Source organism: Rhincodon typus, chromosome 7 (genome assembly GCF_021869965.1).
Source record: "Rhincodon typus isolate 14 chromosome 7, sRhiTyp1.1, whole genome shotgun sequence".
Taxonomy (NCBI): Eukaryota; Metazoa; Chordata; class Chondrichthyes; order Orectolobiformes; family Rhincodontidae; genus Rhincodon; species Rhincodon typus.
In genome coordinates, this window is record NC_063338.1 from 36,475,328 (window position 1) to 36,488,569 (window position 13,242).

The 13,242-nt window shown below is 39.1% G+C and overlaps 1 protein-coding gene across 1 annotated transcript in view; it reads right to left on the reverse strand.

Annotated features, from left to right (window-relative positions):
- The window catches only part of znf804a (zinc finger protein 804A), a 320,998-nt gene extending 307,971 nt beyond the window's left edge, over positions 1-13,027 (reverse strand). The window contains exon 1 of the mRNA XM_048599364.1: positions 12,881-13,027. Coding sequence (XP_048455321.1) covers positions 12,881-12,991 — 111 coding nt within the window. The 5' untranslated portion in view covers positions 12,992-13,027. The remainder of the gene's footprint in view (positions 1-12,880) is intronic.
- Positions 13,028-13,242: the final 215 nt, after the last annotated feature.

Sequence of the window (13,242 nt, forward strand, 5' to 3'; positions counted from 1 at the left end):
CAGCAAGAAGATTTGTTACAATTAAACCTAGCACAAAGGAAGATAGTTGTGATTGTTGGAGGTCCAGCATCTCACTTCAATGACATTACTGCAGGAATTCCTCAAGGTAGTCCCCTGTGCTGAACTATTTTCAGCTATTTAATCAATGACATTCCTCAATCAGAACATCAGAAGTAAAGATATTTGCTGATGATTACACAGTTGTTTTTTTAACTAGTTACCAAAGCAGTCTCTGTTATATACAGCAAGATCTAGACAATAATTCAGTTTTGGACTGATTATTGGCAAACAACATTTGTACCACATAAGTACCAGACAACGACTGTTTCAAACAAGACAAAATCTAACCAGCATCCTTTGAAGTCCAATGGCATTACCATCAGTAAGTCTCTACTATCAACTTCCTGAAGGTGACCATTGATCAGAAACTGAACTGGAGAAGCCATATGAATGTTTTAGCTACAAAGCAGGTCAGGTGCTAGGAATTTTATGGTCAGTAACTCACCTCCTGAATCCCCAGTGCATGTCCACCATATAAAAGGCACAAGTAAGCAGTGAGAGATAATATGCTCCAACTTGACAGCAGCCAGGGCAAAGCAGCCTACTTGATTGGCAGCCTACCTATCTTCAAAATTCACTCCCTTCTCAACCAGCACACAGTGGAAGCAATGTGTACCATTTATAGTATGTACTGCAGTAGTTTAACAACGCTCCGTCAACAGCAACATCCAAACTCATGACCTCTATCAGGTAGAAGTACAAGGCTATCTGATACATGGGAACACCACATTTGTAAACCACACCAAGCCACGTACCACTCTGACATGGAATTGCATTGTTATTCCTTTGCTGTCAATGAGTCAAAATCCTAGAACTCTCTAACAATTCCGTGGTGTCCATAACTAAGGCAGCTCACACCCATCTTCACTATTCCAATTAGGGATGGGCAATAGATTCTAGCCTAGGCATCAATTCCTACATCTTATGAACAGATTTTAAAAGTGCTATTCATATCAAACATTGCCACCATAACAAGCGAGAACCATAAGCCATTGCTACAATAAAGGAAATTAAGGGCAACATAAACAATTTGAAGTCATAGGCCCAGGAGAATCACAAAGCCAGAATCAAAGCAACAAAAGAATATTTTAAAAAGCTAAGCAGGCAATATCTAATGGTAGAAGAAAATTAGGACAGTGTCAAGGCTACAGAAAAGCAGGAGATGCATTACAAAACCACAGTGAAGGCAGAAAGCATCTATTCAAACCAAAAACAGCAGGAATCATCTAGAAAAAGCTATTAAAGGAATGGGATTCATCATGTAAAACGGTGAATCATGGGAGTCATTTATTGAAACAGTGATTAGAACAGAAATAATTTATTGAAACTACAGGCAGTGGGATTCAGTCGGTAAAGCCATTAAGGAAACAGGAATTGGTTATTAAGGCCATGAGTAGCAGGAGTCATCCAGAGAAACTACAGAAAATGTCCATTTTACCTCCAAAAAGCAGTTATCCTCCATTTTAATTGTAGAAGGCTGCAACTCTGACTGTAGAAACAAAGGAGATCCTGCTTGTATAGCACAGCAGCAGCACTCCTGAAAAATTAAATACCTTTAAAGCAAGGGGAATAAATAATCATATCTGAAACACGTTGGTACAAAAACAGCTTTAGCCCACTTAGTTTCAGAGATGGCTCGAAAAGAACATCAAGCCAGATATCTTGGAGAAAACAATTCTTGCGATACAAAGCAGCTTCCAAATTACATACTAAAATCCATTCCAAATGCAGTTAAATATATAACAAAGCATTTTGTAGCTCACTAAATTATAAAAGGAACAACAAATTTTTTTTTGCAGAAGCACTGAAATCCCTTTCACCTCAGAACAATTGAAATTATTGAAAGAGCAAAATTTTAGCCATCTGAGGAATCCACAGATAATCTAAACATATGATCTCTACGCATTAGTTGAAAAATACGAGTGTGGTAATTCAGAGTCAAAATTCATCAGAGATGGAGCTGTTGTTGGAATTACTGATGAGTCTTTGACTATTGCAATGAAAAGAAGGTTTGACTTGAGAGAAAGCCATTCAAATGATGTATAAAGCCTAAGAGGGGAGCATCAACCTTATCACAGGTGGTCAGCAAAATCCATTCAGCTCTTAATGTACAAAATTACATGTAAGAAATCAGTATAGTGAGTAGAAAGACGTCAGATACTAACTAACATTGCCAGGGCTATGCAGCATGGATATCTCACAGGCACAAGTAGCGCCCAGCTATTCAATAAGAATATTTATCTATAAAACAATAAGTAATTTTCAGGAAACCATAGAATCTCGACAGTGATGGAAGCAAGCCATTCAGCCCATCGAGTCCACACTGACCCTTTGAACAGCATCCCACACAGACCCGCTCCCTTACCCTATCCCTCTCACCCCACATTTCCCATGGCTAATCCATCTAACCTAAACATCCTTGGACACTATGGGCAATTTAGCATGGCCAATCCATCTAACCTGCACATCTTTTGGACTGTGGGAGGAAACCGGAGCACCCGGAGGAAACACACGCAGACATGGGGGCAAACGTGCAAACTCCACACAGACAGTTGCCCGAGGCTGGAATGGATTCTGGATCCCTGACACTGAGGCACCAGTACTAAACACAGATGCTGAAGATGGCAGTTGACAAAGGCACAGAGCAGTTAGATGTCAAATAGTCTCTCAGAAAAAAAATCGTTCATGAGCTAAAGCAGGCTACAGTAGAAGGGGAGCTAGCCAATTGGATACAAAATTGGCTTGAAAGCAGGAGACAGAGGATGGTGGTAGAGTGTTGTTTTACAGATTGGAGGTGTGTGACTAGCGGTGTGCCACAAGGATCAGTGCTGGGTCCACTGTTTTTCATCCTTTATATAAATGATTTGGATGTGAATATAAAAGGTGTGGTTAGTAAGTTTGCAGATGACACCAAAATTAGTGGTGTAGTGGACAGTGAAGGTTATCTCAGAGTATGACAGGTCCTTGATCAAAAGGGCCAATCTGCCGAGGAGTGGCAGATGAAGTTTAATTCAGAAAAATGTGAAGTGTTGCATTTTGGTAATGCATACAAGGGCAAGACTTATGTCGTTAATGGTAGGGCCCTGGGGAGTGTTGCTGAACAAAGAGACCTAGGGGTGCAGGTGCATAGTTCCTTGAAAGTGGAGTCCAAGGTAGACAGCATAGTGAAAAAGGCATTTGATATGCTTACCTTTACTGGTAATATAGGAGTTGGGAGGTCATGTTGCAGCTGTACAGAACATCGGTTAAGCCACTTCTAGAGTACTACATTCAATTCTGGTCTCCCGGCAATAGGAAAGATGTTGTGCAACTTGAAAGGGTTCAAAAAACATTTACAAGGATGTTGCCAGGATTGGAGAATTTAAGCTATCGGAAAGTCTGAATAGGCTGGTGCATTTTTCCCTGGAATGTTGGAGGCTGAGGTTTATAAAATCATGAGGGGCATGGATAAGTGAATAGCCAAGGTCTTTCTCCTAGGGTAGGGGAGTCCAATAGTAGAGGGCATAGGTTGAAGGTGAGAGGGAGAGATTAAAAAGGGACTTGAGGGACAACATTTTCACACAACGGATGGTGCATGTATGGAATGAGCTGCCAGAGGAGCCGGGTACAATTACAACACATGGATTGGCACATGAATAGGAAGGGTTTAGAGTGAAATGGGCCAAAAGCTAGCAAATGGGGCAGATCTCTTTAGGATATCTGGTTGGCATGGAAGAATTGGACCAAAGGCTCAGTTCCCATGCTGTATAGTTCTACGACTCTATAAAAGCCAAAGGTATTCCTTGAAGAAATGGGGGCTTCAGACATAGCCCTTTGGCAGAGAGAGATTTATATAAATTGCTGTTTCATTAATTTCAAGTTTGATGCAAGGCAAGTATCACTGTATAGTACAAAATGGTTGAAGAAACATTCCCTACAGCTAACAACAGTGTAAGTAGAATGTCCAGGAGCTTTTAAGATTAAAGCTATGCTTCAAGCGACTTTCTGACACAAAGGGTGCCAGATGAAAGAGAACTTACACGTACTTCACAATCTAACATTCTTGTACTTGAGCAGAAATGTGTCAAAGAGGTCCCACACCAAAAGGTAAGGAGCTCCTTTGAGCAGGGTTGCCTTAAATTATTTTAATAGATTAGGATAGCTCAACACTGAATACAGCATTACACTAAATAAATATAATAGATCATTATGTCTCTACACGCCACAAAGTTTCTGCAGCCTTTAATGAAACAAGTCGAGAAACAAATTGAGGGGATGACTAGGATGCGTGCCACTTCACTTGTAATGAAAATACTGATTGATGTTTGGGCATTTATCTGTATCCAAACCTAATGTGTCCAGCCAAATTTGTGCAAAGCTCACACAACTCAACGAGCATTTAGCAAAATTATCCAGAAGTAGAGTTTTCATGAAACTCAATGCAAACAGTAAATTCTGACAGGTATGACTGAGTGAACAGTTAAGATTCCTTATCATATTAATAACTCCATTGAGAGGTTTTGCTTCAATTGACTGGCTTTCAAAATTGCCTTGACCCAGAGATTTTTCATTGAACTCTGTCCGATGTTCTACAAAGTCTCAAGGAATCATGTGTCCCAAGGATGACATATTGCTACATGCAGAAAACAGTCCAGGAGCATGATCAGAGAGTGCATGAAGTTTTAAAGGGCTTGCCACCAAACGTCTGAATTATAGAATTGCTTCAGTGTGGAAGCAGGCCATTTGGCCCATCGAGTCCACACTGACCCTCAGAAGAACATCCCACCCCATCCTGCAAATCCTATTTTCCACCCAGTCTGCACATCCCTGGACACTATGGGCAATTAAGCATGGCCAATCTGCCTTATCTGCATAACTTTGGACTGTGGGAGGGGCCCAGAGCACGTGGCAGAAACCCACGCAGACACGGGGAGAATGTGTAAACTCCGCCTGAGGGCGGAATCAAACCCAGGTCCCTGGCGCTGTGAAGCAGCAGTGCTATCCACTGAGCCACCGTGCCGCCCCCCCCCCACCATGTGTGAATTCTCCAAGAAAGTGGTTTGCTTCTTGAGACATGTTGTCAAAAGTGGCAATAATAACACACAAAAAAAAGGTCATTCAGGAGTTTCCCTCTCCAAGATGAAAATCTGCAAAGATGTTTAAGGATAATAAACCAACTGGCGCAATTTTTGCCTCATGTGCAACTACCCTCAGGACCCTTAAGTAGCTCTTCCAGTGGACAAAAGTATGGTGTTGGAACCCACATAAAGAGGATATTTTTCAAAAGATCAAAGCATGTTGATATTCATGAATGTCCTATATCACCATAATGTGTCCTATCATAGTTACAAGCTTAAGAGCAGTTCTCTTTCAGAGGAAACCAGACAGTTATAAGATATCAATATACTATGCATCGTGGACTTGTTCAGGCACAAATACGCAATGTACCATGCATTTGCATAGGTATTTGAAGAACTAGAATTGCTACAGTGCAGATAGAGGCCATTCAGCCCATCTGTACTGACCATCCAAAGAACAGCCCATCCGTAACCACCACCACTTCACCTTATCCCCACATTTACTATGAATAACCCACCTAGCCTGCATATCCCTTGACACTGTGGACAATTTTAGCATGGCCAATCCACCTAACCTGCTGTGGGACTGGGAGGAAATCATAACACCCGGTGACATGGGGAGAATATGCAAACTGCACACAGACAGTCACCCAAGGCAGGAATCAAACCTGTCTCCCTGGCACTGTGAGGGTGCAGAGCTAACCACTGTGCCACTGTGCCATCCCTGAGATTGTAATTAATAAAAAAGAACCTCAAGGATGATAATCTCTGAATTACTATTTGAACAACACATAAACTGGTAAAAGGTCTTGTAGATTAGAAAGTTACATGCATGGCTCACAAAAAATGGCATGGAAAGAAAGAGTTTCAATTCATGGGGCACTGACATCAGCACCAGAGAAAGGGGGAGGTGCTCAGTTGAGATAGACTCTGCTTCAAATAGATTAGGATGAATGGCCTGGCAATTAGTATATCCAATTAAATGGAAAGAGCTTTAAACTAAAAAAGGGAGTGATCAGATAAAGGGGAATTTCTAAACCAAAAGAGAAATCTCAAGACAATACAGTGTGTGACTATATGGTTAAAGATATGCAAAGATGGATAGAAAGAAACAGAGAGCTTGACAATAATAGTATATCAGTGAATAAAATCCATGCAACCAGTAGCAGAATAAAAAGTAAATTAAGTTATTTTTATTTAAATGCACAAAGTTTTAATAAGCAGATAGGTAAACGAGGTGCACAATAGAAATGTATGGGACTGATATGGTCACCGATGTAGAGACCGGTCCTGTTGTGAGATCTGAAGAGTCGCAGTGAGGTGAGTACCCCCAAGGATGAAAGGAAGAGGACAATTTCATCAACTAAGCAGCATGGATGGAAATGGTTGAGTTAGTCAAGAGCAAGAGCATTCCCCCTCCAAACTGGAACCTAAACCTAACTCAGGACCTCAAAAGAGCAGGAAACATGTGAAACATAACACTTGCAGATGTCATAGACCACACTTTAACTTTCCCAGCATTCTCAAAGGCAGCACTCCTCATATCAATACATGTATGATTCCATTCATTCGTTTCCCTCTCTCAGCACCTTAGACCTCCACCCAAGCAGCTAGTAACAGGACAGTTCTGCAGGGTTCTTAGCTGAAGCTGTATGTGTAAAGCAGGGAGAGGAAGAAAGTGCAAAAAAGTCATAGGACAGTTTAGAATGGTTTAAAATAGGTTACTTTTGTGCAAGGGATTTAGAATAAGTTCCATACCAGAAATGTTCACATAAAACCTTGAAGGGCTTATTCGAAGCTGAGAAGGTCTCAGTTCAGTTTGGTTATATGATGAATTTTAATTTATTTTGTGTCACAACTTCCGCTTTATTCGTAAAATCAACTCTGCAACATTTTGTGCATAAAAGTTTCAGTGTGATACCACCTCATTAAAATCAAAAAGTTAACAAAATGTGAACTGTCCGGCCAGATTTCGGTCTGGGATCTGAATTGTCCAGTAAGAACATCAGTTAGGATCATAACACCAGTTACTCTACTGGATGACAGTCTCATTTCAGGAGGCTACAGATGTGAGCAGCCCTAAGCGTTTTGGATTCTGGTGCTCAGAGATATCAAGAGAGCTGCTCCTCTGCCTGTGGACTGTGAATTTACTGGCTCACACATGACCCCACACTGGCAACTGCAATCCAATAGGATGTAGTTCAAAGAATCTGCTGTCTGGCATCAAAGTTTCTATCGCTTTAAAGGCCAAGGTTCCACCACCCAAAGCCACCAACTAATCAGCTTTTCAGTCGTATCAGTGACTCTGATACTAGTGGCCACTGATGGTAATGCAATATGCCAGGAATGGAGGTATGTGTGTTGGACCAGCCAGTCAGCCTTGGTGCTGCAAGTGGAGACAGGCCTCACCACCACAGGGTAGATCCCTCCATGGACTACACAGTGCCCAACCAAGGAAGTTTTGCATACTTGCTTTCAGTCATTACTGGGCAGCCTCCCAACATGGCACTGAGTACCACAACTACTGACAAAATGCTAACACTGAAGAGTATCAATTAATCTCTGGGTGAGAAAGTCATCCATAACCTTTCCTGGCTGTGAGAGAATTGAAATGGAAAGGCAATGGGCCCGGCTCCCTTCATCTGTCTCCTGATTCTACAGTCATTCTACCTCTGTAGAGATTCATTTCTTTTCAGCTGGATCTTGGTGCCCAGCCTCTCTGTCCTTTGGGACACGTACAGAAGTAGAAGACAGCTGGTGTTGCTCTTCCTTCTACTGAAGCTATAAGTGGTGGTGTGACCTCTGTTCTATCCCTTCAGCAAGTCTTAAAAGTAGAGAAACATAAGTTGCTGCCAAGAGTATGGTAGGTTAGCATTGAGGAAGTGTAGCTGCAGGTGAGTGAAGTGCTAGGCAGGTAAAATGCCTTTCAATTAAATAACAATCACCTGTGAAGTTGTGACAGCACTTTCTGAAAGAAGAAGTTCTTTAAATAGCAGTTCTCAATGGCCGTGGCTGGAACTTATCAAAGTGTTTGAGTTTGTTAGGTTCACTAAGGAATCTCTGCTGTCCACTTGCCTTAGTGACTCTGGCCAGTCATCACCAATAGATTGGGAAACAGGTTCAATGGCAGGTAAAATAGGATTTAGGACTGTAGCTTCTCTTATGTATTTTTTTAACAACCTCGAGTGCTTTTAATTACTTACAAAAGGATCCCGGGATCCAAGATCCCTGTCCTGCTTAAGTGTGCTAATAATCCTTAAGTTTTAATATTCTTTCATCAATAGGCAGTCGAATTGAAAGACAATGTAAGTTTGTAAATTGAAGATAATTCAGCCTCTTAGAATGTTCACTCAGTAATAATGTAATTAATGACCTTAATTTTAATAAAAGCTTTGTTGGACGTAATTACCCAAAATATTTTCATAAATTTGATCATGATGGATTCAAGTACATCAGAAAACCAGTGAGCAACATTTCTAGTAATTTACGTCTAGTGATTTAGACCCTTAGGCTTAAAAATATTGTATTTTTCTGAATCTAAACACAACTGTAAAATGTTGCATGAGAATGTGACATTATCAGCTAGAGTAGGAAGGATTAGCTAAACAATATTGTTTAAAACATTCTTAAATTACTATTTTAGGATATACCCTTAAGTAGTGCCAAATTGGATGCCTTCTCAACCGTTGCAAAAGTTCCTGATGTCTCAAAGGAGCCAAATTACTGAAAACAGTTAACACAAACAATTTAGTGCAGGAAAATTATAGGTATTAGCATCAATCTTTTCCCTTCCATTTTTCCTTATTCATTTTCACCCAGTTTCTGAAATCTTGAATGATCTTCAAATAGAAGAAAAGGTAAGTTTAGGTAGCATAATTTACTATAACCAATATTAACATCAATCTTTTGGCAGGATGAGTTGGCCAATATTACATGTTCCCTCCTTTCAGGATAATGAGATTCCTTGTCTATTTGATGCGCCACCTAGCAACACAAAGTAGAAGTTAGGAAATTCATTCAAATGTCACAAATTATTGTGAATGGCCCAATCCTAGAATGTTCAATCTTCTAACTGAAAATACTCCTCTCAAATGGTTCAGCTAATGAACTATATACCCATGCTTTGTGTTTTAAATGAAACACATTTTGCAGATTCTCTTTTGCAATTTTACACTCAATCAAACAATCCTTTGAATAAATACTATTTATAGATTGTTGAAGCATGCCAAATACTCCAGTGGTAATCATTATGAAGAATGTTAGCTGAGTGTGCTCTGTTCAATTGAGATTGAATTCAAAGTGCTTTATTGCAGCACATAAAAAATATGATTTATCAGCCTGTATTTTCCAGTGTTTTTAAAATGTTCTGTATGGCCACAAGAAACATCTCATCTTGCTGTCTGCTGCCACAGCCTGGTTGCTTTTCAAAGTGCCAGCTTCTGTTTTTCAATCATGAATCCCTTTCTCTTGTTTATTTTTAATGAAAATAATCCTGGTATAGGTACATTATGCAAGTTTAAATGTTTTTTTCATTCACCCACATGTACAAATAATTAAATAACTGGGTATTAAATTTTATCTTTACCACAGAATCCATGCTTCTAACCCCTTTGATCTGATGATGCTGATACAAGTCTTTTGTGTATTATCAAAACATTAGCATAGAACCTTCCTCATGTGCCACACAGCTTATCTGAGTTGCTCTTACAATATAATGCTACAGGTGTGAATACATCCAGTCATAGTAGAAATGTCTAATATTCAAATTGTGAATGGAAACCTCACAATAACAAATATAACTGCATGTGTAACACAAAACTGGCTAAAATGTCAATTCTATTCAGCTTCTGTATCTACGCAGTTTATCTTGATGGTAATGATCTGGAAATTAAAATAATCTTCATGAACGCAGGAATCAATCATTTGGCCACTTGAATCTGTGTCACCATTCAATCAGATTATTGCTAATTTCTGCTTCAATTCCATTTTCCCAACTATGTCTCGTACTCCTTGACATGCTTTCTAAGCAAACCTTTAGCAATTTTAGTTTTGAAATATGTAATTAATCTAGCAAAAGAACCTTTTGGGGAATACATTCCATTGCTCCACTATGCTTTGTATAAAAGAGGGATTTCCAAATTATACTCTTAAATAGTTTAGCTGTATTTTTAAGATTATGACCCATTGTTCTGGAGTACCGCACTAGACAAAATAGCGTCTCCGTATTTATCCTATCACATTTCTGTGTTGTTTTAATCAGTTAGATTGCCCTTTAGTTGTGTAAACCCAAGTGAATACAAACATAGATTAATTATCCTCTCAATTTCAATGTTTTAGGAATTCTGGTGAGTCTGCTGCTCCCTATAGTGTGATATGGTGCCCAAAACTGAAGGCAGTACTGTAGGTGAGGCATCACTGGAGGACAACTTCCTCCCCTTTGTATTCCAATCCCCTTGAGATAAAGGCGATGTTTCATTTCCTTTTTTGTCATCTTCTAGTTGGAACGGATTTGAAGATTACAGAAGCTAATGCATCGTTTGAGGGTATTTTTCAATTTCTTAGTTCTTACTATGGGAATTTACATGCTTTTATTTTTAGGATGCACGTTTGTAATGTTTTATATCCATCTTTGGCAATTTTTACTATTTAAAATGTTTATGCATAATCAGGATTTCTATCAGGGTAGCTTTTTGTGCTAGATCTTCTGGTGTTCAAACTGTTCGTATTTACATTTGATACATTCCATTTTCTATGTCCAGGAACCTAATCTGAACCTCTTAATTATAGCTTTGCTCAACTCGTAAAGACCTCCTGGCACATAAGGAAGACAGCCAGCCCATTAAGTTCATGCAGGCTGTATAGAGTGATCCAATCAGTCCCCTTCCCTTGTTCTATCCCTGCAGTCTTGCAAGTTTATTTTCATCAAGTACCCATTCAATTCAGTTTTCAAAACATTCATTGTTCTGCTTTCACCAGCTTCACATGCAGAAAGTTCCAAGAATATATAAAATACCATATTTGATTACTAAAATCTTTAATTACAACATGTTTTGATCAATTGGTCATTATTACTCATGTTACTGACCCACCACGATGGCAAGTTTAGAAAATATTCCCACCTTCTGTTTCTCAACATGTTCCGCTCTCCAGGCTATTTACTTTCTGAGATAGTAGGAACTATCTCTGATTCGATTTTAACCCCACTGCGGTCTCGGATTCTCTATTTACTTTCTGGTATGTTTTCAGAACTTGTACATCAGAGCTATAGGGTTATATGATATGTAATGCAGTACAGTTTAAATGATTTTACATCTGCATTTTCCTTTGTTTTTCCTCTGGCTCTTATGTTAGTAACATCTAAACGCCACCTGAGGAGCTAATGAAACTTCTGACACAATTGGTAGCCATGAACAATATACTCAGCTGCTTCTGTGCAGTGACGAAGTCAATTTCTATGCCTCTAGATAGCTCATCGTTTCAATATCCAACAGCAGTGTCTTTAATTAAATGCAAATCGTGCAGAAAATAGTTTTAAAGCTTTGTAGAAATTTTGCTCTATTTATTCTTGCAGTTGCCATATTGATAAAGAACTAAAACTGAGTTTTGTGTTTGCACAACTTCACCATTTTTCAGGATTCCGAAGTTTTAAGTAAATATATTACTGGGAGAAATTATCAGTGAAAAATCCATCCAATTTCCCATTAAATTCATGTTTAAGTTTGGGACAATATTAGTTGTTCCACAAACAGTTAATTGAACTTGAAAGCTAGCTTTTTAATTTGCTAATTTGATTTTGCATTGTAAAATTACAGTAAAACTCAGATCAGCAGTCCTAAGATGCTTTCTTTGATTTAAAGTCATGCATAACTTTATAAACCTGCCAAATAAATACAGTATTGTGTGCTTGCGTACAAGCCAGTATGATATTCCACCGACTGAAATGACTAACCCTGGTGCTGTGACATATTAGGAGACAAATTCTTCCTTAAAGCTGTTTCAAAGAGAATGCGATCAGATTTCTCTGATGATTATTCCTTGTTCAGGCTATCACCCAGCAGCCTTTTACTTTCACCTCTCATTCCTTTGCAGTTCATCCAGTAATTAGGATGAAATAAATTTAGAACAGGCAGCACCGGAGCAGATGAGGCGGTGGCAAGTTGCACTCATTTCATACTGCTGTTGACAGGCAGCCTACTAAATGGTAACAAATTGAAGGATTAAGGAAAGAGGTGAGATGAAAATAACAAGGAATCAGTGTATGAATTAACTATGGTTGCTATTTAGTTAACAATAAAATCACAAATCATTAAACACAAGTCCTGCCATAAAATTGTCAGAATCCTGCAATCTTGACAACTGGTCCTAGGTGATTTGGCGAACTCCAAAAGCACCAAAGTATGGAGCAATTAAGCTAAAGAATCTAAATAATAGAATGACACATAATTACATTTTGCTGCGTATTATTAGCATTCTTAAGCAACCCTGCATATTTGATTGCAGCAATCTATTGATATCTTAAGTCGTGGCAAGTAATCAATGTGTACATCATCTTTCTGTGACTTCATTAACCCAAAAAGTACTGAGGAAAATTATAGATAAATAACAATGCAATGGTTTAAGTTTCACCCAGCACACAAATATGTGTGTTAATGTCATTATACATATGTTCTGAATTTTATTTTACCAACTATATAAACAAGTAAAAGTTTAAACTAACAGCAATCAATTAACTTTCTGCAATAAGCTTAAAATAAGTTAAATACCAGTGTCTTGTTTCCATTCTTGCAGAGAGGTCCCCGAAAAACTCCCTTGATATTTCTGAAATGGCCATTGCTAAGGTGTGTGGAGCTGATGACAATATAGTAACACGCCATATGATGCTGTAGCTCCCAAGCACACAGTGCATACAGTTCAAGTGGTTTGCAAACGAGAAGCCTCCTGATGATCTGAGCTGGGAACACAGCACTCAATGAATGCCGCTCCTCTTTTCTCTTGTTTCACACTGGTATATCAGCATAAGCAAATGAGGCATTAGCTAGTCAGCTCTTCCGTTTGCTGCTGATTCGTCCTGCTTAAAACAGTGTGCCCAATCTCTTTGCATCTCTGCTGCACGAACGAGAGTTCT